At 36.7% G+C, this 27,934-nt stretch overlaps 1 protein-coding gene across 1 annotated transcript in view; it reads right to left on the bottom strand.

Moving 5' to 3' along the window:
- The window catches only part of iqsec3b (IQ motif and Sec7 domain ArfGEF 3b), a 225,971-nt gene that overhangs the window by 90,064 nt on the left and 107,973 nt on the right, over positions 1-27,934 (bottom strand). Inside the window, exons 3-4 of the mRNA XM_088923128.1 lie at positions 21,486-21,738; positions 6,068-7,131 (exon numbers count right to left, since the gene is read on the bottom strand). Coding sequence (XP_088779254.1) covers positions 6,068-7,131; positions 21,486-21,738 — 1,317 coding nt within the window. The remainder of the gene's footprint in view (positions 1-6,067; positions 7,132-21,485; positions 21,739-27,934) is intronic.

Raw genomic sequence — 27,934 nt, 5'->3', positions numbered from 1 at the left:
TTCATGATACTGTATATGAAACTGTATATGTATATGTAACACATCTCAACAAGAGGACAGAGCAAATAAAAGAATTACCATCTAATTACATGTAATACCAAATGCAATCTATTTCCATCTTAAGAGCAAGAGTTCACATGATAGCACATAAAATCAAATATGTTTTTTCCCCAAAAAAGTGTCTATTGTGGGATAAATATTTAGGAAGCCACTAGAAATGATCATCTGCCAGCTTAAATAATAAGATACAGATCATTTACTGCATCTTATTATTATAAAACATTATACAGTATCTCTATTATTAAATATTATTATGTACTTGAGATCTCTTGAAATTGCTCAATATACACTACTAAAGGTTTAAACATTATTTTACACATCAATATCCATTTTTATAATTACATAATAAGCTATAAATTGAATTCAAATAGAATTATTTATTGGTCATGTCCTAAAAAAACCTGGCAGAGATATCCAAAAATGATCATGGAATTACTACTCATATAGCCTGTATATTTTTTTAAATAGGCTACAGGCAGTTTTGATATTCATCAAAACTTAAGTCGTACAACATTTACTGATGTAAGGCAAAAACTTTGTGAGGCAAAACTCTTCTGTTACCTAGGTGTACGTAGAATGTAGCCTAAGTAACTGTTTTTTTTTATGACCATTTACCTGTTCGTCTGCCGCTTGTTGTGACCCAGTTATGGAAGTGATACTCCCTTTAGCTGCCTCCCTAAATTCTCTATTTTTTCTTCTTCTTTTTTTCTGAAGGCATGCTCTCCTGTTTCTGTGACTGAACCATATACAGTATATGCAACAAAGAATATGTATGTTAGCTGTTTATATAAAACACAAAAAGATTGGCTTGTCTACTCAGTTAACTAAATTTTCTTAAGGAAATCTCAAATCTAGCTAGCTAACTAGCCATGCCAACAATAATAATAAATGCTTACACTTATATAGCACTTTTCTGGACACTCCACTCAAAACGCTTTACAGGTAATGGGGACTCCCCTCCACCACCACCAATGTGCAGCATCCACCTGGATGATGCAACGGCAGCCATAGTGCGCCAGAACGCTCACCACACATCAGCTATCAGTGGGGAGGAGAGCAGAGTAATGAAGCCAATTCATAGATGGGGATTATTAAAAATCCAGCAGCCGGCGGAGGAATCCTTCTCCGTTGGGCTCCTGAGCAAGGCCCTTAACTCCAACTGCTCCAGGGGCACCGTACAATGGCTGACCCTGCGCTCTGACCCCAGGCTCTCTCCCTACCTGTGTGCCTCATGGAGAGCAAGCTGGGGTATGCGAAAAGATAATTCCTAATGCAAGAAACTGTAAAGGGTTAATAAAGTGATGTTATTATTAGGAGGCCTTGATTGGTAAGGGCCAATGGGAAATTTGGCCAAGACGTTGGGATTACACCCCTACTCTTTTCGAAAAACGCCCTGGGATTTTTAATGACCACAGAGAGTCAGGCCCTTGGTTTTACGTCTTATCTGAAGGATGGCACCTTTTTTCAGTATAGTGTCCCCGTCATTATACTGGGGCATTAGGATCTACATAGACCGCAGGGAGAGTGCCCCCTGCTGGCCCAAATAACACATCTTCCAGCAGCAACCTTAGTTTATCCCAGGAGGTCTTCCATCCAGGTACTGACCAAAATCACACCTGCTTAGCTTCAGTGGGTTGCCAGTTGTGAGTTGCAGGGTGATATGGCTGCTGGCCATAATGTGGCGAGTTTGTCGGTTTGTAATGTCAGTGAATGAAAATAGTCTTTTTTTTTACAGAAACCTTTATAAGAGGTGTAACTGCTACTAGTTTCAAAACCTGTACTGTAGGTAATTGAGCCAAGTAAGTTGTTTTCAACACCAAAATGGAACATGATATAAACTCCAGGAAACAAATGATTAATGGTGCTATCCTTTATCCTGCCTTTCCTACTCACACTATATTTCACAAAAATGTACTCCCTTCAACTTTTGGTCCAATCCCTTTTTCACTCTAGATTGACTCTGCAGCTTTCTTAGTGTTCTCTGTCTTCTTATCCACTCTGTTTCTACTGTTTCCTTCTCCACACTCTCCTGCCTCTTGTTTTGGCTCTTTCTCATTTTTTTATGCTACTATAGTAAGCTATCACACCTAAAAACTTCATAACTGCTTCATTCTGATCACATGCCAGCACCTACTCAAACCTCCCCTGTTTAGACTGTACATTTCATTTCTATGATTTTCATTGTATCATCTGTGCCTTATAGTGGTATTTTAGACAGTGTATTATGTCAAGACTGGTTTCCAAGTCTTCTTGTCTTTGATATGGAACATGTGAAATGAGTATTGACAGGGTGAAGTAGTGAAAGTAATGAAAGACTCTTGAGAAAGGGCTAAAAATGTTTAAAACATAAAAAACACAAAAGAGACTATGGGAACAAAAAAGAGGGCATATTTGCAATCTAGAACATCAGGACCCTCGTAGACTATGAGAACTCTGTACAGGAGTTCTAGCCCAAGAACTCCAGACATATGACACTGTAATTTCAGCTCTGAGTATAGCCCATTATGGGGAAGGATGGGAAACTCAAGAAATATAGAGTGAATATAGATCTTCCAGGAAGGAAAATCTATTTTGATTTAATAATATTGAATTCACTCTTCATCTCAAATTAATATAGAACAATTAGCCTTTATAATTTCTGTATATGCTCCTAGTCTAGATTTTTATGCAAACTTCACTAAATTATTTGTTGAATCCTAGTTGAGGACATATATTCTGCTTGGAAACTTTAATGCCAGAGTCTGAAGAGAAATCTATTTCTGGAACCAATGGCAAGGATGGAATTAGGAATGTCTAATCCTAAAGCCTTCTTCTTTTTACCGATCTTTAGTGATGCCCAGTTGCACTAGAAAAACAAACTCAAAACATCCTAGAAACATCCATGGTCCTTCTGATTCACCATGTCAATGTCAATGCTGGAAAATACAAAAATATCCATATATTCAAAGCCATGTCAAAACAATCAATGATTTCACCTAAACTGAACATTTTCTAGAGTAGATTTGGGGAAAAAAAGAACTGATTCAAGTTTGGAAGCTCTCAAGCCTAAACCAAGAATAGAGGAAACATGTTCATAATATGTACATACAGTAACATGTTCATGGCACATCCATGCTTTCATCATACAGATCTTAAATGACTATTTCAAGAATGACATGATTGTGATGATCTTCAAGAAAGGGATACCTCCAGCTATAGAAATTACATTAGGGATCTCTCAAATGCACGATGAGAGAATAAATTTTGAAAAATGTATTCCTTTTGCTAATGATCTTATCCCAGAATCCCACATTCAAGGGGCATTCAAGCTGACATGATTTTTATGTCAACACGTCAACAAGAGAACTACAGGAAAAATATTGTGAGAAACACCATTGGCATTTGACTATGAATTATGTGATACTCTGGACAGCACACCTGAAATATGGATGTACTCCAAAATTTGCTTGCTTCATTAAGATATGCATGCAGAAATCCTCAGTTAACAGATTACCAAGCACTTTCAAGTCTGAACAGTACACAAGTGTATCATTATCCCAACCTTTTTTTAATATTTCTGAGTTCCATACTTCATTTTATTACAGACTGCACCCTGATAGAGTGAATGGATGGTAAATTAATCTACAGTATAGCATCTTCAGGATACTAAAATCCCTGATTTTATTCATTGAATGTCATTATGCTGAGGACACTCAGTATCTTGTCTTTAAAGATATGGCTCTTCAGACAATTGTCAGCATACTTCCTGACTGAGTTAGACTTACTCTTCCATCATCCATTAGATATCTCCAAATGCACTAAAATTCAGTATTTCCACCATTATACAGTATAAGATGAAAAGACCCATTGTTAATCTTAGAGTGTGATTGTCTTTCACTGCTCAGGTTACTTGGATTGGTTTGAGTTTCTAGAAGCCTTTCTAGAAGTTTCCTCAAGTCTTGCTCTGTTCTCCTGCTTTCTACAGTATGTACAGTATGTGTGCATTTTATCTGAACTTATCTGCAGTCTCTGTTTAATATTGATATTCCCATATGGCTGACCTAACTAACAGAGAGTAAGTTTAGCCTGAGTTAACAGGTAGTACATAATGGTCCCAACATCTGGAAATTTTGATTAGCTTATTTGCTCTTGCTTCACTTTCCAAGCCAGATCTGCTTCTGGGTCAGTACAGCTTCTCAGTTTCAGTACTACAGGGCCAAGCCATACTCATTAAAACGATTAGCTGCCTGGACGGGGGGCATCCATCTGGGCCAGGACCCCCAGAGCTTTATTTTCTCCCAACGGGAGTTTTTGTCTTCCTCTCCTCAGTGCCCACATGGATTTGTTGAGTGGTCAACAGCGCTTTCAGTCCTGTTCCAGAGTCCATAAGAATCCAAGCAGCTAGTCCCTTATACTGTACTTAACTCTGCTTCAGATACCAAGAGGTTACACGTCAACAGGTTTACACGCCTCAGCATTACACACTCACTCTCTTTGGCCAGGAGACTCTTATCAAATTCAGTGGTTATAGTAGGCCAGGTGTACTTAGCCAAATCAGGGATCAAGAATCGTCGTCAAGTTTCAGTCACAGTTCAGGAAACCGGAGGATCAAAATTACAGCGATAGGAGTTTCTTGGAAAGCGAGGAACAGGAGCTCCACTGATGAAACCAATACTGAGCGCTGAGATGATAATAGTGAGCCTTTAAGTATGCTGGGAGGCAGAAGGTGCGGTGAAGGGTGAGAAGTGCAATTGGATGATTAGTTTATGCGTCGGTGTTTGCAGGAAAGTGTCTGATTATCTGTGGTCATCAGAATGCATCGGCGTCTGCAGGAAAGTTTAGGTGTGGTTGTGACAGTAGCACATTATGCTACGATATAGGGGAGAATGTGGTTATATGCAAATTTGGCTATTTGCAACCGTTCTCTGCACAGTCCTTGCAAACATCATTCTTTGACATTTGGGTGGTTTTCTTGGCTTTTGGATTCAATCATTTTACTAAATCTAAATTAAAAATCCTCGACTATTATGGAAACAAGCCAACAATCAGTGAGAGTATCAAAGAACGTTCACCATGACCAGATTATGCATTATACAAACAGATATCTCCTGACACAATGTACAGAATGTGTAGATCCAGAATCGGTCTTATGAGTCACCTTTGCGTTCATACTGTAGAAGATGATCATCCTTTTTGAGGATAGCATGAGGGATAGCTAATGATTATGTGACAATATTCATTAGCTATCTGGGTTTTATACCACTTTTATAGCACTTTAATATTTTACAGCTCATTGATTTTAAGTCACTTTGGAAAGAGATATCAAGTATATACATCAATCACCACCAACATAAAGGTTTGTGGTCACAGGTTAAATATTGTAGAGGTTATCATGTTCAATGTAATATTTCCGATTGATTTAATTATCTATTACTATTAATAGTGGCAATATAAATTACAGAGAATAAATCAGAATACCACATTTCTTTGTCCTCAAGAAAATAAAAAAGTAACAGCAGTGGTAGGTGTACTTAAATCACTACAACCATCACATCCTCAACTCTGAATATCAACTTCTTCCTTCTGGCAAATGTTTTAGGGTTCCCAAATGTAAGTCAAACAGATACAAACATTCCTTTGTTCCACTATCCATTAAAGCTGTCAACGCAAATGTCAAGGATAAACACAATTTTGACTCTTACAACCCACTTGAGTCAAATAAATAAATGTTACATGTTGTTATGTGTTATACTGTACATGTGCAATAGAATGATGTGCAATGTTTTTTCTTATTTTTTGCAATAGTATAATGTGCAATGTTTTTCTTATTTCTTGCAATAGTATAATGTGCAATGTTTTTCTTCTCTCTTTTTTTTTGCATTCATTCTATTTAAATGTACAGGAGCCCTGGTTGTCCATAAAAAATTTCCCTTAGGGGGCAATACAATTTTATCTTAACTTACAACATGTTTACCCATATGTTGATAGGTGCAGGTGTGTTAAACCTAGTAGCATTTTTCATACTTACACATTGAAAAGGTTGAGCCCAATCCTGTAGAGACGCTTGCGCATGACATCAGTGGAGAGGGTGGGTGACTTGCAGCTGGCTGGGTTCTCACAATGGTAGCGGGGAAGACTGAGGATCATAGCCTGTAATGCTTCTTTTGAGGAGACTTCGGAGGTCGACTTGGCTGAGGTGGAGGTGCTGCTGCTGCTCATTTGCTCTGAGCTGTTATCTGCAGTCTCTGACTCACTGCGCTTTACCTCCACCACTTCCTGGTTTTCTTCAGGCTCAGCCACCTCCAGTTTTTGCAGGGCCAGCTGCTGCTCTATGCTGCTCTCCTCTTCACTGGGTGGGGGGTCTGGAAACTCATTTTGATCTCCACTGGAGTCTGGGTCATTTCCATCTTGGGGGTCCTCTTGAACTGATTCTTGGGGCTCCTTGGTCTCTCTGCCTTGCTGCAGACAATTACTTAGTGAAAGAGAAGTGGATTCCATCACTGAGGAGGACATGTGGAAATTTTGGTTATCTATTTGTACGGTCACATCTCGGAAAGCCATCATTAATGTGCTCCCACTGTGGGGCAAGTCAGAAGTTTCACCCTCTTTTTTCTCCTGATCTGAAGCATCACTCAGACCCACCTCTCCAGCCCCTACTCCAGGTGCACCTGTTTGAAAGGTTTCTGTAATCTGGTAGGTGCCACCATCTTGCAGTGAGCACATTGTCTTCAAGCTCCAGGTGCTGAGGGCATCATCGATGGACTTGGCCAGGGACTGGACCTGCTCAGTGAAGGAGTCCTCCAGCTCAGTAAGAGCCCCGCTGATGGTGGCGGGGAGTGATGGAGAGCGCACTAGTGGGATGCCCACAAAGTTGTAGCCTTCAACTAGAGCTTTCTCGGCAGAGAAGCCTTCAGTGTTCTGCACACGAACCTTGCGCAGAGAGATACGCCGTGGCAGTCTGCTCTCCAGGAGGGAATTGCGGATCTTCTCAAAGTTCTTGCTGAGCTGGTACTGTCGGAAGGCAGTCTGGATTTTGCAAGCAGCACGCCGAGAGATCAGATGGCCCCCATATTTGTGCTCTAACATTTCGATCTGGGGAAGAAGACAAAAATGGGAAATTCATCAATACAGAATTAAGGAAATACTAAAGCTTTATACTCAATGGCAAATAGAGTGGTAACAATATTCATAGCAAAGATAACCGTTTTACAATGCATTCTTACAAATGGGAATAGTAATCTTTAAGTGTCACATCATTAGCAATATTTTGAATTATGGCTGAACACAAAAGGGTTTAACAATCCAGTTAAAATTCAGCTTCATTATTACAGTTATTACAGTAAATGACATCAAATTACCACAGAGATACTACGTTCTAAGACTTTCTGTTGGCATTGTTGCATTACAGACAAGCTAAATAACAGACTGCTAGGCCAAATTCTTCCGCGATCAATAAATCTTTCAGTTTATTTCAGAAGCAAACTCAAAGAAGCTTAGCTGGTTAGTTCATTATTAAGGCTTTCAATTTTCAATTTTCAATTTCCCCAGCTCTGTGGAGCATGGAAGATAAATATCAAGAATTGAAAAACAGAACTTAGAATTAGAAAGACTCTCAGAGAAAGAAATATTCGCCCGAAACAGTGTGCACAAATTCATCTTCCGAGATAAATGTGCTGCATGTTACAAGGATAAGAAATTGAGTTCCAGTCCATTTTTAAAGAAAATGTAAGTTCTCTCCTGTTTTTTGGCTTGATTTCACACGTACTGTATGCTTAGGCATTCTGTTTTCTTTTATAAGATGCACTCACAAAATATCTCTAATTGACCAGGCATGGCCACCTCTACAACTTTTAAATAAGGATAACCCCAAAATTACGTCCAAAGGATGATGTGATAATGCGTATAAATGAGGAATGATGTGGAAGCAATAGTTAGGGCTGTTTTCCAGATGGGACACTGCTGGAGTAGCCTTGGGCAACACAAATAAATAAGATCATTAGAACATATGAGAGGACATCTGGCCCATTTGGTTCATTTGTAGTTAGTGAACTTCTTTATATTTAGCAGTGAAGCACAAACCAGAAGACACACATGGAAAATAAGGGAAAGAGCCTTTTCAAATAGAGTACAGGAGACTCTTGTTTTACACAATGTGCTGTGGAAGTCAAACTACCCAGCCATTTTATTAAAGCTGATATTTTATAAAATGGCTAGATGAGAACCTAATTATGGCTTAATTAGCTACCAACAATCAAATCCGTTAACTCATTTTGCCCAGTGGCCTGCTGTAGTTTACAATGGTAGTAGTTCAGGTGGGTAGCTGCGTCAGCATGCGTAGGCTGCAAAGGAACAAGTAATAGGTTTATTCCATGCTGAAAAAAAGAAGAAAGAGAACACAACGTTTCGGCCGTGGAGCCTTCTTCAGGTGTAGTTTACAATGTTTCATATGTGTCACGATTATAGTCCCTCCTCCTTAAGGGTGCTCCGGCCCTTTCACTTTGGATTTAATTCTGTGCACCTGACCCCTGTTCCCAGTCCACCTTAAAAGCCAGGCGCTGACGTTCATCCTGGCTTTGCATCTGGTTTCCGCACCGTGCGAGTCCGGGACCTGGAAGCGCCTGGTCCCGTTCCCTGTCCGCCGGTTCCGACCCGGTTCATGGTTTTAACTCCTTGTTTGGATGGATCACCTAGCTATGGACTTATTCTTGCGTTTTTGGATTTCCTCTATGGATTACTTTTGGATTGTTTCCCTCGGCCACACCTCCCCCGTGCACCAGCGCACTTTGGACACGCCCCCCTGTTTTCATCCCCGTATTCCTGCATGACTTTTCCCTAGTGTTTCCTCACTTCTTCTGATTGTGTCGAAGAAGGGTCCGGAAAGAACTGTTTGTTACAATATGCTCTTAAACACTGTAGTTTAAGTGTTGCGTGGTGTGTCCAATTGGAATTTGGTAAATATTGTACAGTATATTCATTTTAACATGCTTCTTATAGAATTTGGTAAATATTGTACAGCATATTCATTTTAACATACTTCTTATGATGGAAAGATGAGAGGTGGTTGTCCTTCATTTATATTCTTCATTTGTCCGATATCTTTTTTTGACAAATGTTAATTGCAAACAAAAAAAATCTTAATTTCATTGAATTTTATTATCCCTACACATTTGATTATTTAAAAGTAGATCTTTATTATTTTAGATTTGATTTTCTCAGTAAAATCTGTTTGAGTAAGATTGCTTTTTATCTAACATTATCTACAAGGACATGTTTTGTTTCTTAAGGAGCAAACACAATAACATTAATAAAAATAGGGGAGAGACTTTTTATCTGCATTTTTTCTTTTTATTGCTTGAGAGTGTTAAAAGTATATCCACTTTGTTTAAGTCAAGGACTGGTGAGTAATGATTATGCCTGACATACTTCTCAAGTGCATCCCTTACAAGAAAAACGATAAAAGCAAACTCACTATTAATCAGATCTAAATGTCTAAATATTTGATCGATTCTAACAAATATCATATTTATAATAATCACTTTCACTTTACTCTAACAAAATATCTTTGTTAGGTAGTGGTTAAAAGCTCTCCAAATTCCTCCTCCCTTTTAATGTCATCACATAATAACCATTTATTTTGCTTCATATTTTTTCGCAATCATACAGTTTCCCTACCCACAGTATTTTCATTGCATATTAAAACCTTTCATGAGATTTATTTAACAATCAACAATATTCAAATACATAGAAATACAAATAAATGCAATGGATTAATCAATTATCTATTAAAATAAATTGTTATATGGAAATATTTTGTTACATTGTCATCAAACCCATTTTTAATTCCAAATTATTGAATGTACAGCTGGAGCTCACATCTTAGTGCCATTTAAATTCATTCAAACAGTGAGCACCTGAGGGCTGAATTTCTGGCCTTCACTTAGTGTAATATGTTCTGGAAGCACTAAAAATCTGGAAAGCAATTTCCTTCACTCAAAGACTGAGTTTGTATCACTGTAAAGGTTTTCCCATAGCACTGTGTGGATATAAAGCCGTGGATATAAAGCCAGCCACCAGAGACCCTCAAAATTAAGCACTAAAGAGAAAAAGATGCCTCTAGAATGCTATCAACAACAGCAGCTTAAAAAAAACATTTTAAAGAATTATTGCATACATTTAATTTCTACAGCATCACTGTACATTAAATGACAAAAAATGAGGATGAACTTTAGATAGAACTGTAACTGTGGATAGATCATTACTAGTCAGCAGTGGACAGTTACAGTAAGCTGATGCAGCATCATGGATTTAAAACCTTATTCTAACAGCTCTCAGCGTCAACTGTGAGTTTTTTTCTAGACAGTTACGCCTTTTTTAGGTACGATAGTGATAAGTTCAAATTGAAAAATAATACTAGGTTATAGAATGGAGAAAAACATTTTTTTTTTAATTTTAAAGAATAAACCTAAATGGACAAAAACATAAATGATGGCAGTTTGCTTCAGCAAAGTGTCTTGTTATAGTGAGCACCATCCAAAAGTATGTCGCAGAGAGATCAAATAATCAAATAAGTAACAGCAATAAGTCACAGTCCAATCAGAGAGCACTAAAATGGGTAACCAAGCAATATATTCTCAGAAATGAGATTTTAACAAATCTTGAACATGATGCAAGAATCCATTCAAATCAAGCTTAATTTAGAGCATGTTTAATTTTTAAACATTTTTTTTCCTGACGTTGATCAATGTTGGTAAAAGTGCATAAAGCACTTTTATTGCAGAATCAGCTGCTGGGCAGGCTCAGTCATTGCCTCTTCCTGTTTCTTTGAAATAAAGCAAGTTAAATTTGACTCGGCTACAGATGCTATAATAAGCCATATTTGTATATGTCCAACAAGATGCCCTTTGTCTACAGTACATTACACTTTATTTTTTCAGTAATATAATGTTTAAATTAACAGTGACCAATTTTATTTGTGTTGTCTTGTTCACCCTCCTAAAATGTAGTTGACCAGGCATTTTTATTAGGAACAATAGCATCTTACATTGTAAATAGGCTTATGCAACAAAATTAGCCTATTTCAATTAATCAATTAATCATTTGAAAATCCTACCAATGTTTATAGTTGACTGTGATGGCAATTTGTCACAAATTTCTTTTTAGCTGCACATTTTCAAAAGCCAGACTAAACCTTCTTGTTACAGTCTGCTACAGTACATACTGTATGATCTAGCATGAAATACCAATGCACTTCTGATTCAAAAGCTGCTGCTACTATAATAGCTATGTATTCACACTTAGCAGCTTTTATCAGCAAATAATTGAAAACAATGTGAAGTTTAGTAACTTTTACAGGTGTCATAAGCACTAGAATAATAATGGACTTGTGCTTTCAATCTTCCTCAAAGTGTTCTGAGGAGATAAAATGCTAATTTGACTCAATATTTGCCATTTAAACCTTTAGGATTAACCTTAAATTCATGAATGCTGTGCTCTACCTAAATTTGCGAGATAAAAATACCAATCTTCCTATTTAAAAATGCTCAAGACAACACATGGTAGGAGAGACATACTGTAGGTCAATGATCTTGTAGCTCCATTGTAAATGCTCTATTGATTATGTCAACTGGTTGGAGATAATTTGCCAGAATTAAATTCCATGTCATATTCCCTGAAATGAATGAAATCCCTTTCCCCCATTATTTGCTATCCATTCATTCCATTAATTAGCTGTGTACAGTGAAAGCTCCAGTCTCTGAACTATTTATAGGCTTTTTATTTAAAAACGTAGTTAAAGAGTTAAATCTTTGTATCACTATTGTTTATATAAAATAACTTAAACTAGTATTATATCCTAAAATACCTCATAGGTAATTATTAAATTAAATTATTAAAGTATTATGTCAAAAGTTTTGAAGGAAACTGTCATGATGTCATCAGCTTTCCCTAAGGCTAACAGTAAACAATAGTTTTAATAAGTATTAATGAAAATCAAGTTTCCTTGTTATATGTTGTGTAATACATAGTATTGTATAGTAAATAAGATGCTACAGTATGTATTAAAAGTCCTACAGCAAAAAGCCATAACTGCACATAGTTTTTTTTACAAAGTTTTCTAAATCTGAACAACTCATGTATTGAACTTACCAGGAAAAAAATATCTTGTAATGTGTTACATTTCTTTAAGACCCAGATATGATGCTGAGCAGTGACACAATAAGAGCTCTAAAATCATTCTTTTGGTTAAACTCTGTAAGATGAGCAAATATTTCTGTTTTTCATAGCTATATAATTAATGCACATTCTTAAACATAGCTTATTCTAAATTTAAGAGCTTTTTACATTTTAAGAACTTGTTTTTAATTTCTCAGATACAGTATTAAGTGAATGTTGCTTTGCCATTATTTACCTTATTATCAACAGATAATACAGTATCTTTAATTATGTAGATTTGTTTTTTGTTTTTTGCAGCAATGCTAACCACTGCACCACTGTGACATCCCCTATTGATAACAATATGTTAAAATGTAAACGTACTAGTGAGCCATTCCAGATTTCTTTAAAAGCTCCATTAGTTACATAACTGAAGTCTCTGTAATTGCTTATTTTCTTTTCTCATGATTGCTCACCTCATTTCTTCTAGTGATCTCTTAGGTGTGCCTAGATCTCACCCTTATAAAGGACACCCAGAGTAACAAAGATATTACTAATCAATCAATAATCCAAAGTAACTGCTAGAATATAATTTATATAAATTATATTTTTTATAATTATCTGCATGACTTGCCTCCTACAGTAGTTTAGGAGTCTTGGTAAATCACAATAGGTATTAAATACTGATGCACAATGAAAATGAAATATGTTATTTGCAGTACTTTGGAGGTCATGACAAAAGATCAGAAGAAAGTTAATTATCATATCCCAAGAATTAAAGTACAGGACTTCAGATTTTTTTTCCAAAATGTTTTACTCAAGCACCTCTCAGCCAAACCCTACTTCCAACAACCCTTTAGAGGGTTTCTTGTCCACATGACCAAACTCTTGTACAGTACCTGTAACCGGCTGGGTTTAAGCCAAATGTCCTAAATCTTCATTCAGATGTAGTCAAGAAATGATATTGAAATACTGTATGATTTCACAGATGTGATGGTCATGGTCAATGTGATCACCCTTTGCTCATTACTCACACCAAGTACTGTAAAATCTCATCCAAGAAAAACACAATAAATACACTAAGCAATTAACTCTAGTGGCTCATGCACAGTGGATTCTTTAAGCCCCCATTGACATTTTGATGTTACATTTGTGCACCAGTATACTGTAGCTTAGGCTTTAAGAACATTATTTTTTAAAATTTTACAGCTGAAGGTAAAGTCCCCTCTTAAACCTTCACTTTCCTTAATTACTTTCTCTATAGTCACATTCCAGCACACTAAATTCCGATATTTTCATCAGTTATTGTAAAATGTTTGATATCACTAGAATAATTTTATTGCCTATATACAGTACATTAGAAGTTGAAAATGTATTAGTAAATGATCTGAATCCTATCTAATCCCAAAACAGCCTACCTCTGCCCAGATACAGTACATAAAAAAAGGTTTAACACAGGCCTTGTGGACTCTCATGGGGGTTTTTTGTTTGTTTTTCATCCACACTATCTACACTTTCAATAAAGCTTACATGAACAATTAGACTGATATATCTTATCCTACTGATTCTCTCAGTTGTAGCACTGGAAATGCTGTTCTCCTAGTTATCACTGTTCTCCTATTTATCACTGTATGTAGCCCAAGAGAAGAAGCATGCCCCTTACAAAGGCCTCCCTTCTGAGTCTCGAAGAGCAAATTTTCTGCTTAACAAGCTGTCACTTCTCCTTCTGATCTCTTCCTCGGAGACGATGAGGAAATCATTCAGGACATACAGTATGACATGAGAATTGTAATGACATTGCTCACCAGCTCCCGAACATACAAATTGAGTCTGACAGCATGCTCTCGGCTGGCTAGAGCTACAGCTCTCCATTCACAGTGGGGGAATACATTAAATCGAAGCAGGAAGGTGTAACTGATAGTCAATATCACATCTTGATACAGAAACCTTTAGAACACATGTGCCAAGTGGGCCTGTAATAAAAGGATTCTGAAAGTAAAGTAACCTGCTGTTACTTGGTCTTGAATAGTTTAGGCACTGACTTAAAGAAAGTCCTGTAGTTCCTAGTTTTAAGTTTTAAAAATATATTTAGGAAAAAAGAAGCTAACAATCAGAGTCATTGCAAAATAAGCATTTCACAGCTTGATTTAAAATCTGGTAATTTTACACTACAAGATAAATTTGTTTGAAAATACTTTCCTCTCTCTTCTTCCCCATCTTGTTTGTTTGGCTTTGTGATGGTGATAAGCTGCTCATTTCACTAGTCATGGAAGCCACAGCTGAGATGCTGCTTTGGCCTGTTAAGTCCCATAATGCCATGTGTATTGACCTCTATCAGTAATTGACTTTGTAGACTACCTCCCCATGATCTTCACCCTGCTGCTGTTTGGCTCATGACAATCAAGTTTATGTTATATTTGGATTTGTTGATGCATAGTTTACACCCTAACCTGTGTTAAGAACTGTGGGATCGAAGGTCACAAGGTGCTTTATACTTTACATGTACTGTCATTATAAATTAAAATGAATTACCCATCATATATTTCTGTTTTATATGACTTTTAAGTTTTTGTCCAATCTAGGTGGTATCTTTTCAATTTTAACATCATTATTTGTGGAAATAAAGTTCTAGAGATCATTTACTGGAACATCTGAACTAACAGAAAAGAGTGACTGTAATTCATTTTTTAACAGTAATTTCAATACTGCCATAAAGTACTTAGGAAAATCCAATAAATCCAGCATTTCCTCCTGATAAAGACTGCTATATAAATAAACAGATTGGAAGATTTTACAAGAAGAATGCCAGATGTTAAAGGCTTAACTTTTATAAAAATAACGTGCCTTTTATTAAGCTTCAAGTGCCTTCAAACAATTTAATTTTAAAGGTCATGCTTTATCTCGGGCAATGCAAATAAACAGATTCATCACCAATTAGAACTTCAGCGTTTACAGTATATGCAGTAAACAAGATCAGTTATTGAAGAAGTACAGGTACATAGTTTTTGGTGTAGAATTACAGAATCTGTGCAAACACTCACTGGTAATGTAATACCACTACGGTATATTTCATTAAGGGTTGCTTAAAACATGAATGTACAGACTAAATTGCACATTGATCCATCTAACACATCTTTATTGAAGTCACAGATGCTTAGTACAGTAAACTATTGATTTCAATTCAGCTTTCCTAAGACTCAAAATAGTTAAATATACAAAGTGAAATAATTCACAAATAAAAATGATTTGTTACCCATCTTAGATTTTACTGTCATAACCTCCAATGCTGAATCAACAGCAAATGATAATCAGCAGGCTGCTGTACGAGGACAGGACATGGGTCACAAGGGCTTTGAATACTCCATTCATTGTCAAGATCCAAATGCAGGAGCAAAGTGTTTTACTGAAGACATTGGAAGCTCTCAGGTGAGGCGTTCAACAGGCCAATGATACCGCCATAGACACAAGTCTGACAGCATCCTGACAATTAACATATCTTAGAAGTAAAATGGTTCTGACAGCATTTTGCCAGTTAACAGCGTTATCAGGACTTCCAGTCACAGTCAAGGCTCTAGTATAGCAGGACTATAGACCTCAAGTACTGTAAGCAAACCACTATTTTGTCTTTCAAAATTCAAAATATTTCATAGTGAATGGAAATGTACATTGTGCAGTATATTTTTAGCATGTAAAATATAACAACATAATGAATATACAGTATTGAGTATAGTGAAATAAGTATTTGGCACATAAATATCTATCAATAATTTCAAGATCATGGGAAATTTTAAGGTTACTACTCTCACTGTCTTTTACACTTGTGCACTGAGAGGAACAGGTCTGCAAGTAAAGAAAATAAGGACATAATGTGTAATGTACTGTAACATTTTATGAAGTCTGTTTACTTGTATGCTCTAATATGAATTTATTATTTTGTTAGAAATATTTTTTTCTTTTGGTATCTCAATGGCAAAGTTGTATAGTTCTCTTTTCACTTAGTTTATACTGTATCTTTATTTCCCGAAAGGTCTGACCTCCCTTTTAAAACAAGTTAGCACATGAATAGGATATGTTGTGAATTATCTGACTCAAGAAAAAAATATTTTTCTGTAGACACCAGCACACCCACACACCTCCACCTAGATCAGAAAAAACTGCTACTAACCACTTCTACACAAGATGTCAACAATCTATAAGTCTGTTAAACAAACCATTAATTAAAAGTTGTACAGTAGGAGCAGTAAAAGTATCAAACATGCATGCATATTTATGAATTCCATCTACAGACACTTTACTCACGACACCGTCAATGAAAAAGATGTAAAATATTTTAATCCACAAATATATTTAATAAAGTCCAGAATCTTGGAAAAAATACAGCAAATCCTAGGAGAACTGTGAATTTAGCCCATCAACACTGGTAGCAGATCTTAATAGCAGCATAGTGATTAAAATGCAGAGAATGTATTGAGATTACTTATTAGACAACAGCTCAGATAAGACAGTTGAAGCATTGGTCCCTTGTCACAGTTTGTCTTACATTTCAATGTACATGCAGCGTTCTCATACTGCAGCTTTTTCATATCTCAAAGAATTGCAGCTGAAACTATTGTGTGAAAGTTAATGATGCATCACGATCTTGCTAGATGAACACTTATTGTTTCTTGGTGAGAGCCCCAGTAACCCCACTGATTTTTAAAGAGCACAGTTTAAAGATGAACAGCAAGCTTGAATTTAAAGGATTTTTAAAAAGAAGGGGAAACTTGAATCACAGGACAGAAGCTATAGAAAACAATACTATAGTGAAATCAAGGCTGTTGGGACTTGTTTTGTTATGATAAAACATTTTTCATTTAATTTCATTTCATTTCCTGTCCATTCATTTCATTTCAAAGACAATATACCTTTTTGAAAATAAACCTAGAGAAAGTAAATTGACTAGCAACATAAGAGACAGGTTGAAAAGTAGAATTAAGACCTGCTTTTTTTCTATAATCCGCAAATCTGGGAGCATTGTATTTCTTAACCCTTATTTTTGGCATCAGTAAGTTATTGTTTTTTTTTTGTCAGTGCTTAGATGCACTGAAGAAATAACTCCTTTGACTATTAATCAACCTGATATACAGTAGATGGATTCTATTTAATAGTTTTCATGTCTGCAGCTCACATCATAACAACTTTTTACATTCCCGAAAGAGCTAATACAGCAAATTAAAATTAATACTCATAGGATTGATACTCAAAATACCCTTTTAACACTTTGGATTTTTTGCAATTGTGGTATTATGTTTAAACTGTAGTTTTAAACTGTTAATAATATTCACTAGTAATGCAACTCCTTGTCCCAAGCAATAGCATAATCAATCTTAGAACTGAACTAGGGAAGTGCTAAAATATTTTGCTTTTCTTAAAATCTTAAACCTTTTTTTTAAAGGTTGTGGTGCATTTCACATTTGATAACAATAAGGAAGAGGGAATATTCCAATATAGAAGCATCTTATTTTTCAAAATAAAATAACTTGTTCTACTGTACTTCACTCATCCATTGTCAAAGAGCCTGAACAAACTAGAACCTAGCACAGAACCACAGAGCACAAGGCAGGACTGCAAGAGTTTGACTGCTCTCCACCTGCACAGGACACTAGACCATCACAGAGCCATGGTAAAAGGAAATAACTACTGTACATATCTGCTAAATGCCATCTCTTGCAAACAAAGTTCTATGTAAGTAAATTTAAAAAAGTTATAATGAAATTAATGCAACATTGTAAATAGTACTGCTTACGTTACGGTTGAAGTACTGCAACCGACAATGTCATTTGTTAGTAATATAAAATACAGATGTTTCAAAGAAAATACAAGCAGTTCATAAAATGAATGTGATGTACAATAATATTCATTTACTAACATTTTGTATTTTAAAAACATGCCTTTGACTTTGTTTCCATTTACTATTTTTCAAGATCAAATCACCTTACCTGCTAGTCTGTTTTTAGAAAATTGAAAGTATTAAGGAAAAATTGGTTCATACAGTAAATGTCTTCAATCGGGTACCAAATGAACACTACAACCTACAAATGGTCAACATCAGGGGGTACTACCCGTATTTACCAACACTGGGTCTCATGGTGATGTGATGGCCAGCTTATTCTTTGACTGTACCTTAGGCTTTACTATTTACATTTAGGAAAGTGAGATGCTACTCTTTACTCTCAGAGAAAATCATGTAATCCCAACAGTATTATAACTGCCTATTATTCATTGTCATAGAAATAAGTGAAGAACTATGGCAATTATCAACTTCAAAAATGAATTTCTGAAACGTATTCCTGTTAGTAGATGCTCCCTTTAATGTAACAAAAATGGCCTTAGATTAATATAACCAACAGTGAATGTCATCTCGTCATGAAACCTTATTCTTTAAAATGTACAGTATTTGAAAAGATTTTTTTCTCTGGTACAGTTACTCAATACTTAATATAATGACTATGGCTGGATCCAGATTTGAATAGTCTAATCCATGAAACCCAGGGAGGCACAAAACCTGCTAAAAAGACAGTTCCATGCCACAGAGCCGGATTTTGGTGTTCGTAGGCCCTAGGCACTTTCATTCCAAAATGTGTAAAAAGAGGGGTAAACCCAATTGAATTACGTCTATTGACATGACTTTAAAGTCTTGTAATGACCGGGGGATTCGCACAGAATGAAGTTCGCACACCCTTGATGTGCTGGCAACAATATGTTTATTTACCTCTGCCCGTCAGACTTTGACAGACAGAGATTGAAACTTCTCCAAGGGGTTACACACACACAGAGTGAGGATTAAGGAGGGGTACTTCAGTTTACGGTGGGTTACAAGGACAAAGTAGCAAACACTGACAACTATTTACAATGGTTCCTCATAAGCTCTCTATGCTATTTACACTGCCAGATCAATCTCTCCAGTGGACACACTGACCTCAAGTCCAGCCCCATGGCCGCTGCCCCCAGCCTGCCTTGCAGGCGCGTAGCTAAGGGGAGGTGCAGCGACCAGTGTGGGTGCTACACTATTCTAATGCTAAACCACGTGATCGATGGACCATCACTTCGATACTTCTAGTTTCTAGAACAGCCATCAGATAGTGTATGATTATTGATTTGAAGAACCTAGAGTCAATCGCAAGCCTGTTGTGCCAGCTCGTTTTTCGTTAGTCACTAGTTTTTCCCTCCTTCCCTTAAAATTCCATTGGCCCTTATAGGAAATCTTATAGGAAATCTGGCACTTTCATTGGTCAAGCCAGGACAAGTACCAGAGCAAGTACAATAAAAGATTTTGAGATTTGCAAGAACTCCATTTTATTCCAGATAATAAAGCAAAGCAAAATGTGCAATCATCAAAAAAACAAAGTCACAGTCATATACAGTACAAATGAATTTTCCTCATTTTTATTTCTTTGTACATGTACAGTATTTTAAGATGCTGAAATTAATTAATAAAGGTTCTTCTTGTGATACTGTGTGTCAGAAATTATGAACTGCACGTAAAATGGTTCTGGAAATTAGTTTCATACCTCCATATTCACAATACCACCATCAAAATAAAAAAAGCACACTATCTTCATGCTATAAAAAAACTGATCAAACTGCACTTAAATAAATACGAATCAAGATATGCTTTGCAGCAATCATTCTACTTGGTTTTAAGAAAGGTTCCTTTAGCAGATTTCCCTGATGGCACATCTACAGCCTAAATTTAGGTCTGATTGTGGAAACCGGGACTGTGTACAATTCGAGAGATTAAGGTTTTAACAGCATGATGGCCAAACTCCGTAAAAGGGCAATACAATGCAATGAAGCATCAGTGTGAAGCACAATGAACTGAAAGTTCATACTGCTGGAACTGTCTATTTATAATTTTCTGGGACCCTCCACCTGCCAGCCTTATCCTGTCCTATCTCCAGTCTGTTTTGACCGGACTGCGAATTCCTCATTAAAGACCCTCATCACCCTGTCCCAGTTTCCTGCCCGACCCTTATGCCTACTGTATAGTCATGCACCTGATGCTTTACTCAATATTGCCCATGAACCAGGGACAGTGCACACCAATAGTGTGACCTGCAAATAATCTCCCACCACAACAATGGCAAGCAACAGATCACGTTACTAATATAATCCATTGTGTTGTGTAATGTGTGATGTGAGCTTTGCTATAATGGTATGCACAGTGCACAATACAATGGTTTCCACTCACAGGAATTTTTTAGCTGTAAAAACAGGCTTAAGGCTTTCCAAGTTCTGTTGAGGGAATGTTTGCTCAAAGTAGCTAGTTTTCATATACTGAATACACTATTCCAACTGAGTACCCATAGAGAGACTTAAGCTACTGTATACTTTAACACCCAGAAATCTGTAGCACTGCAATGACCAAGGATATTGGGTGAAAAATACAATACACTTGAACAAAAAAATTAAAAATAGCCTTCTTCCACTGATTTGAGAAAAGATTAAAATCAGGCTTTGCTCTGCCAGACCATACTGAAATAATAGTTATAGAAGGAATACAATGTGTTACACATACAGTAGAGAGGCAGGTCGTTACATTTTCACCTGCAATTCACCTGCAATTGGTTCTCTGTTGCCTTTGAATTGTATTATGTTTTACTTGTTGCCCATGAACATTAATGCATTGTTTTTAGAACCTGTTTTGAGATTCGTCTGTTACAATTGTAATACAATTATTTAACAAAATGATTAATAGAACTGTGTGTGAACTCACAAGCATGCAAACCAGAGGATAAATTTCAGTCAATTTCAGAGAAAAGGATGCTTGATTGCCCCCCTTTGTAAGTCAAAGGAACCATATTAGAATGTAATATCACAGTAATATCACAGTAATTCAATACTGGTGTAAGTAGAATTACAATGTTAGTGACCTGGATATAGCATTAAAAAATAAAAAAAAAAACACTGGTGAATATAAATGATGACACTGAGAAAGTCAGAAAGTGTTCATCGCATTGGAAACACTGATGGATTTGAAAGTTGGCACATCTGGATTCTACCTAATAGCAACAACAGAAAGGTCAAAGAGATACATAATTTCAACAAAAAGCTACAGCTTTATAATGTCTTTCCATCCAAAAAACCTACCATGATCTCTATTCGTCTTCTATCTGAGTTTGTTTCTTCACCCTTCCAGCAGTGCAAAACACTTCATAAAAACAGGGTTCCCAGCACAGAGGGACGCCTCGCTCCACTGCTAAACCAAGCCTAGCCCCTGCTATACACCAACCATGACGCTCAGCCAGTTCCCCTACCTGCTTGTTTTTGAGGTCAAGCGAAAGCTCATAGTCGGAAGAGGAGGAGTGGGAGCAGGCGCTGGGCCCCTTGTTCCTCTGCACTCTCATGGGAGAGGCGGTGTGGTGGAGACTGGCTTTCTGCCCCGCTGAGGAGGGCCCCCCCCGGGCACCTGTGCCCTCCTCCACTCCGCCGGGCGTTGCACCCACATCATTCCCCTTGCCCTCGGTCTCACCTGCCTCCCCCAGGTCACAGCTTGCTGGATTGGAGTCGCTGCGGAAAGGAGAAAACTGAGTGTGAAGCTGCATTCTCCAACTTCTTCTGTGTTGGGGCGGTTGGGGGGGCTTCTGCGTGTTTTTTTTAGGGCAGCAGAAAGCACGCCATTTTCTTTTAAGGTTTCATGCTGACTGTGGATTTAAAACACAACGTCAAACACTCAACCACGACAAACAAAAACTGGAGGAAATCATGCATTTCAGTTTTGTCTTCATGAGATCTTGAGAAAAATAAGTCAAAATGACTCCAGACTTGAAGTGGGTTTCGTATCTTCGTAGTGGTGTAAGTGTACTACTGTCTGGTGAACTGAACACAATTTTTGCTAGATACTCCTACTGAAAAGAAAATCAGGACTCTGAGGATGCTTGTGTCAATTTGGATTTTGTAAAGAAACCCTGTTCCTGTCTGCCCTCTGACAGGCCAATACAGCTCCGCTTGTGTTGGAAGGAGGCAATTACATTTCCTAGATTCAGGTCTTAGTTTATTAAAAATATATATATATTATCGTTTGCAAAACATTTAAGTAAAATATCCTAGGCAATTATCATGATCCTAATTACTATAGTTTATTTAAAAAACACTGCATGTTTTTATGTACATTTTCAATATACACGCGTAGTTACTTTAAAACCTGATACATACATAAAACCTACTACTTTCAACATTTCTTTGTAAGAAACAAAGCAGTTGTAAATTAAAATTGACAACTGTTGTATATTCAACTAATTAAAATTCACTCATCATTATTTAGTTCTGTGCTCATACTGTATATTCACTTTTCAAATTTACGTCATTCAAACAATTACAGCAGGGAATTCCATTGTTGTTCTTCACACAATCAGTAATATTCCTGGTTCCCACTTCCAAGATGATTCCATACAACTGGAAAGGGCTTGAAGTCCAGTACCTGTGCTGGTCACTTAATTAGTTTCAATGTGATTGTTGATCTTCGTTCTTCATTTAGAAGGTGTTGCTTGCTGTTGCTTGCCGGTTACTGTGAACATAGTTATTTACCAAGATGATCACTCCTTTTTTGTGACTTGCTTTTATTTTCCAGCTGTTCACACATAGCACCAGTTTTAGTTCATTTATGTTCTCAGCTGAAGATGGTCAAATCATTATAAACTGTCCTTCAAAATGTAGTTCTTCATCTGATTTGCTTTCTTCTTCTTCAACCCACATTATTTTTGATGAGTTCTTATAAACCTTTAAAACATGTTGCTTTGAGGATGTTTGAGATGAGTGCATGTGTTGGAGGAAAGCAAACATGATTCTCATCTTGCTCCATGCTGGTACAAGGATCATGTGAATAAAGCATTAAAACTCACAGTTCCGAATGTGGTAGAATAGGTGGCAAGTATAAAAATAACAATTGTTGTATTTGTATAATTTTGTAGTTTTTGCTGTTCACATAGTACATTCAGTATACATATACAAATTTACAGTATGTGGGCATAGCAGTAGCTGGCTCTGAACATGCCCTGTTAATACTGCTTTGTGTTGTGACCTAACCTTTCTACTTTCTCACTGCAAAAGTTTTAATCTATTCCAAGATGCAACCACTCGATGGGAAAACCGACACTAAGAAGAAAATGCATTACTTTGCACAAAGTAGGGTAGTTTTTGATCTTGCAATGTTTCAATTCCCAGGCATCATTCTTGGAATAAATGTCTGACAAAGTCAAGATTCATAATACTGTGAATTAGATTATGATGCTATAAAAGCAATTGTTTATGAAATGTTCAGATCCTTTTTTAAAAATATGTTCCTGTATATCCCTGCACGATCCAAATCCATGTACTGTAGGTACATGGTAGACAGACTCCTAAAGTAATCAATTGCCTTATACAGAGTTTAGGGAACATGGTTTCGATTCTCTAATGTAAGCATCATGGAGCACTCCTGTGGACTCCTGAGTTGCCCATTGATATATCCCGCAGCTTCTCTCAGCAATGGTGTGTTTGGAAGAAGGCTCTTTACCCCTTACAGGATTATTTAATTTTCCATAACTGAGAAATAAACCCTAAAAATGAAGATTTAACACTGTTATGAAGTCCGTAAGACCTAATGTACTTCTGATAAGGACTCCAGGAATATCTAAAACAGGTTACATCTTACAACAAGTGGAATAATTGTGTGTTTGTGCTCTTCAACAACAACCACAGATTCTGTGGGCTCGGCTCATGTTCAAGCTTTAACTTGTCTTTAATGTTTAATGTTCTTAAGCAGATAGGTTCTCTTAAACCCACTGAGTCACTCAGATTGGTATTCCTGGTTATTTCTAAGGGTACCATTAAATTTAGTGAACAACGCAGTACTGTGTCACTATGTTTCATATGATATTGATTTGTAATTTGAGATGTTGCTGGGATGCCACAAACATTGACACAACCTATAGAAACTATTTCATTAAGTTTAAAAGAATAAGCTTGAATGTGACCAGAACTCAAAATGGGAATCCATGAAAGGGTAATACGCTGCAATGTTCTCTTATCACTTTTTGATTTTTGAGCATTCTACCTCTTAATGAGGTGCATCCAAGGATTAGACAACTCAAATTAAGATAAATCAAAGACCTAAGGGCAAAGTCATATACAGTAGCTTTGTTGAGCTGGCCATGACATCAGGAACTCCAGACCTCCAAAAGTATTTTTCTACCAGATCAGTCATGGCACCCATTTTTCAATTATTACAGGAAAATTGGGACAGAAAATACTTCAAAGATTTCTTCAAGGCCAACATGAAGAAGTGCAACATTGACATTGACACACAAGAGACTGTTGCCACCACCTCATATGGAGGATCTACAGTATATGAGTGTGCAATAGGGATCGCATACCATGACAACAAAAAGGGAACTTGAGAGTCTGGGTGAGTAGGAAGATACAGAATAAACTGTCATGTATTCAAGCTACAGTATATGGGAAGATGAACATTAGGATATTCTTCCCAGTTATTAAATAAGTGAATGATGGTCAAAAACTTTATTATTTGAGAGCTCAAGACTCAAAGATGAAGGATAGGTCTGGCTGGAGTTTAAGAAGAATTAGAACAGAAGTTGAAAAGCTAGCAAAAGTGTGTAAGCCTTAAGCATGGCAGCAAATCGGCATTTGCTGAAAATCTACTGACACATGGACAGAACTAACTGTTGTGAGAGCCATATACAGTTCTTTGAATTTTTTTGCCTACAAATGTGCTAAAAAGTGGGCAGGAATGAACTGAGTTCAAAGAAAAAACTGCCAAAGTCTGGCAGGAGATCCAGCCTGCCAGAACAGAGCAAAAGACAGAACTGAATGCTGAACAATGCTGGATGTGTAAGAAAAATGCAGGAGAAATTTGATGCAGACAAAGATAAACATTGTCTGTGGCATTAGAAAAGCTGGTTGCAACAAAGGACGCAAGCATAGTTTAATGGATGCTAAGTTTTGTGAATGCTGAGACTGTGAAAGTGTATACCAGATTCCTGTGCTTCAGAAAGTGAAAAGTGAAGGTAAAGAATAAATCAGTCCAAACAGAAACTGAAGAAGCTGTATTCCATTTTGTTCATTTCCAGACTAGGTTCACAGAAGCAAGCACAGTCATCTTACAGTAAGTAGAAGAATAATACTATAATCCATCCTTCATTTTGTAACCACTTTATCCAATACAGGATCATGGGGAACACCAGAGCCTAACCCAGAAAGCAAGGGTTGCAAAGCACAACACCCTGGGCAGGACTCCAGCACATAGCAGCTAATACTATTATTTGTACAACAATGCATTTATTGTAAATAGTAGAATAATTAATTACCCAATGCATAATAAATCACACAAATGAATGATGATGGGAATAAAACCATTACGACCCAATAAATTAAAAGTACTGTATAAGTTAAATGTAAATTAATTTTTAAAATGCTAATTAAATAAGAGAAAGAAAGAACGTTTACGATAGGAGGACATTCCATATGCCGAGCCCATTTGGTAGTTAGTAGTTAATTGATCCAAGGATCTCATCCAGCTGTTTCTTCAAAGAACCTAATGTATTGGCTTTAACGACATGGTTGGGTAATTTGTCCCATACTCCCACAACCTTTTTTTTTCTCAGTTAAAATGCACTTCTACATACAGTAGTTTACATGTGTGCCTTCTGGGTTGTTTGTGACATTTATTATGTTCTTATGGGGCTGCAATTTCATTCTACTCCCTTCCATTATAGTTTAAATGTTTCCGGATTTCTTGTTAATTTGTGTGCCAAGTCGACTGGTGCCCATCTTATTTAGATGTGATCCATCACATCACATATCATTTGTGTCTACATAGACAACAACAACGACTGGATCATTGCCTGCCCAGGCAGTGATATCAGTCACCTTAGCTCCAATAGACAGCAAACTCTTGTCATCTAATTATCTCTGGTGAAAATCTCAGGTGAGGTGTTTCAGAGAACGGAATCTCCAGCAAACACCACTTTTCTTTTTTAATTCTTAGTGATATACTGTAGGAATTCTGGCCTTGATCTCTCACGTGTAATTCCAGGTGATGGAGTGGGGCAAATTTGTCTGACAATGAGATGGTGGGTAGTGGTTTTTGGATGAGTTGGTAAAATTTAATTCCTTTCATCACCTAAAACGACTAGCTTCTCTCAGTCTGTTTTTCCATAATATTTCTCTGACGATCCAGGGTTCACACCTTCCTGCATGTTGGTTTTGTCAGTTCATCAATCTTGTGGAGGTCTTTGAGTGCTGTTAGGTCATTTTCCAGTGTTGTACTGTAACTTTTTTCAGTCAGATTCTGGATTTTGTGTTACTTACCAAAGATGTAGTCCTGCTGTTGTGGTGCTTTTTGATGAATGCTTCTTGACACACCATGTTGCAAAAGATGCAATCGACATTGCAGGCATAAATCTTAAAAAGACAGAACTTCTTTTAATCAGGGGCAGCATTCCCACTGTTGTTAGGTACTGAGGTGGGATATTCACTTATCTTGGGATATGATTCCAGTGTACTAATCACAGCAAAACCTGTGTGAAATGTGCTTCAAAGGATAATATGATGAAGTTGGTGCAACTCAGATACTCAGTTCAGGAATGGGTATTGCTCCCACCATTAATATCCATTGAATGTTATTAGGAAGGTTTTAGGTATTGTTAAAGTCTCTTGACAATATTGATTACTATTTGCAAACATACAGTAATTGTTGCAGAGTCAATTGATGGGCACTTAAAAAGACCTTTCTCTTTAACAGTATAAAGGACCTTTGTCTTTAACAAAAGTAAAATATTTTGCATTTGTGACATGGTGGGCATTTTAGATTTACAATATGCAATATGTTTGAATTTAAAGTTAAAAGTATACCTTATAATGTACTTTATAAATTATATCATTACTTCTAGGGAATAACCCAACCCACAGGAACCTTCTTTAAGAAGAATGTATCCTCACTGAGTCTTCAGCTTTTCCTAGGCTGGATAGAGATCTTAATCAATTTGGGCACTGAAAAAATCAGATAGTTGCAAACTGTGACTAGATGTGGTCGTTAATTTCTATGAGTCATCCCAGAAAGTGCCACGAGCTCTGCAATATACATAGAATACAAAAGGTCTTGATTAAAGATGTGGAGTAGTAATTTCATTGGTTTTAGCCACAGTAAAATTAAATTATGAGTATTATTTACATAAATACTAATTTGGGTTTTATTTATTGCTTATAAAATGTGGTTTGGCATATAGACTTACTGAATGAACTAAGGCCTCTATCTTTCCCGAAAGCAGTCAAAGCACTGTATTTTGTTTAAACATTCAATAATTACTAGGCACCTACACAGGCTTGTCAGGACTCTCTGATTATGAATATTTGGGCCTCCATAGTTAAAGATTTGACACTGTCTCTTTATGCACTGCTAAATTACACAAACTCTAATTAGTGTTCAGTGATATTGAATGGCAAACCTTTAGGCACAAATCTCAAACCAACAAAAAAAAATTGATCTGTAACCCAACAAAGATATGAACGCTGGCGTCTAGAAATGGAAATATAATCACTGTTTCAAAAGTCTTGTAAGAAGTATAGTATAATTTGCATTATCATCACTTAACATTCAGACTACATATACTGTAATTCAATTTTAATAGACAGAATATATAATTTATATTGTTTTGCCAATATACACAATTTTAATTATTTAATGTGAATCAATGTACTTTTCACTGTC

The sequence above is a fragment of the Atractosteus spatula genome, chromosome 8 (genome assembly GCF_055471065.1).
Source record: "Atractosteus spatula isolate fAtrSpa1 chromosome 8, fAtrSpa1.hap1, whole genome shotgun sequence".
NCBI classification, from domain to species: Eukaryota; Metazoa; Chordata; class Actinopteri; order Semionotiformes; family Lepisosteidae; genus Atractosteus; species Atractosteus spatula.
Note: the sequence above shows the minus strand (reverse complement) of the source record. Positions and strands in the feature narration are given on the sequence as shown.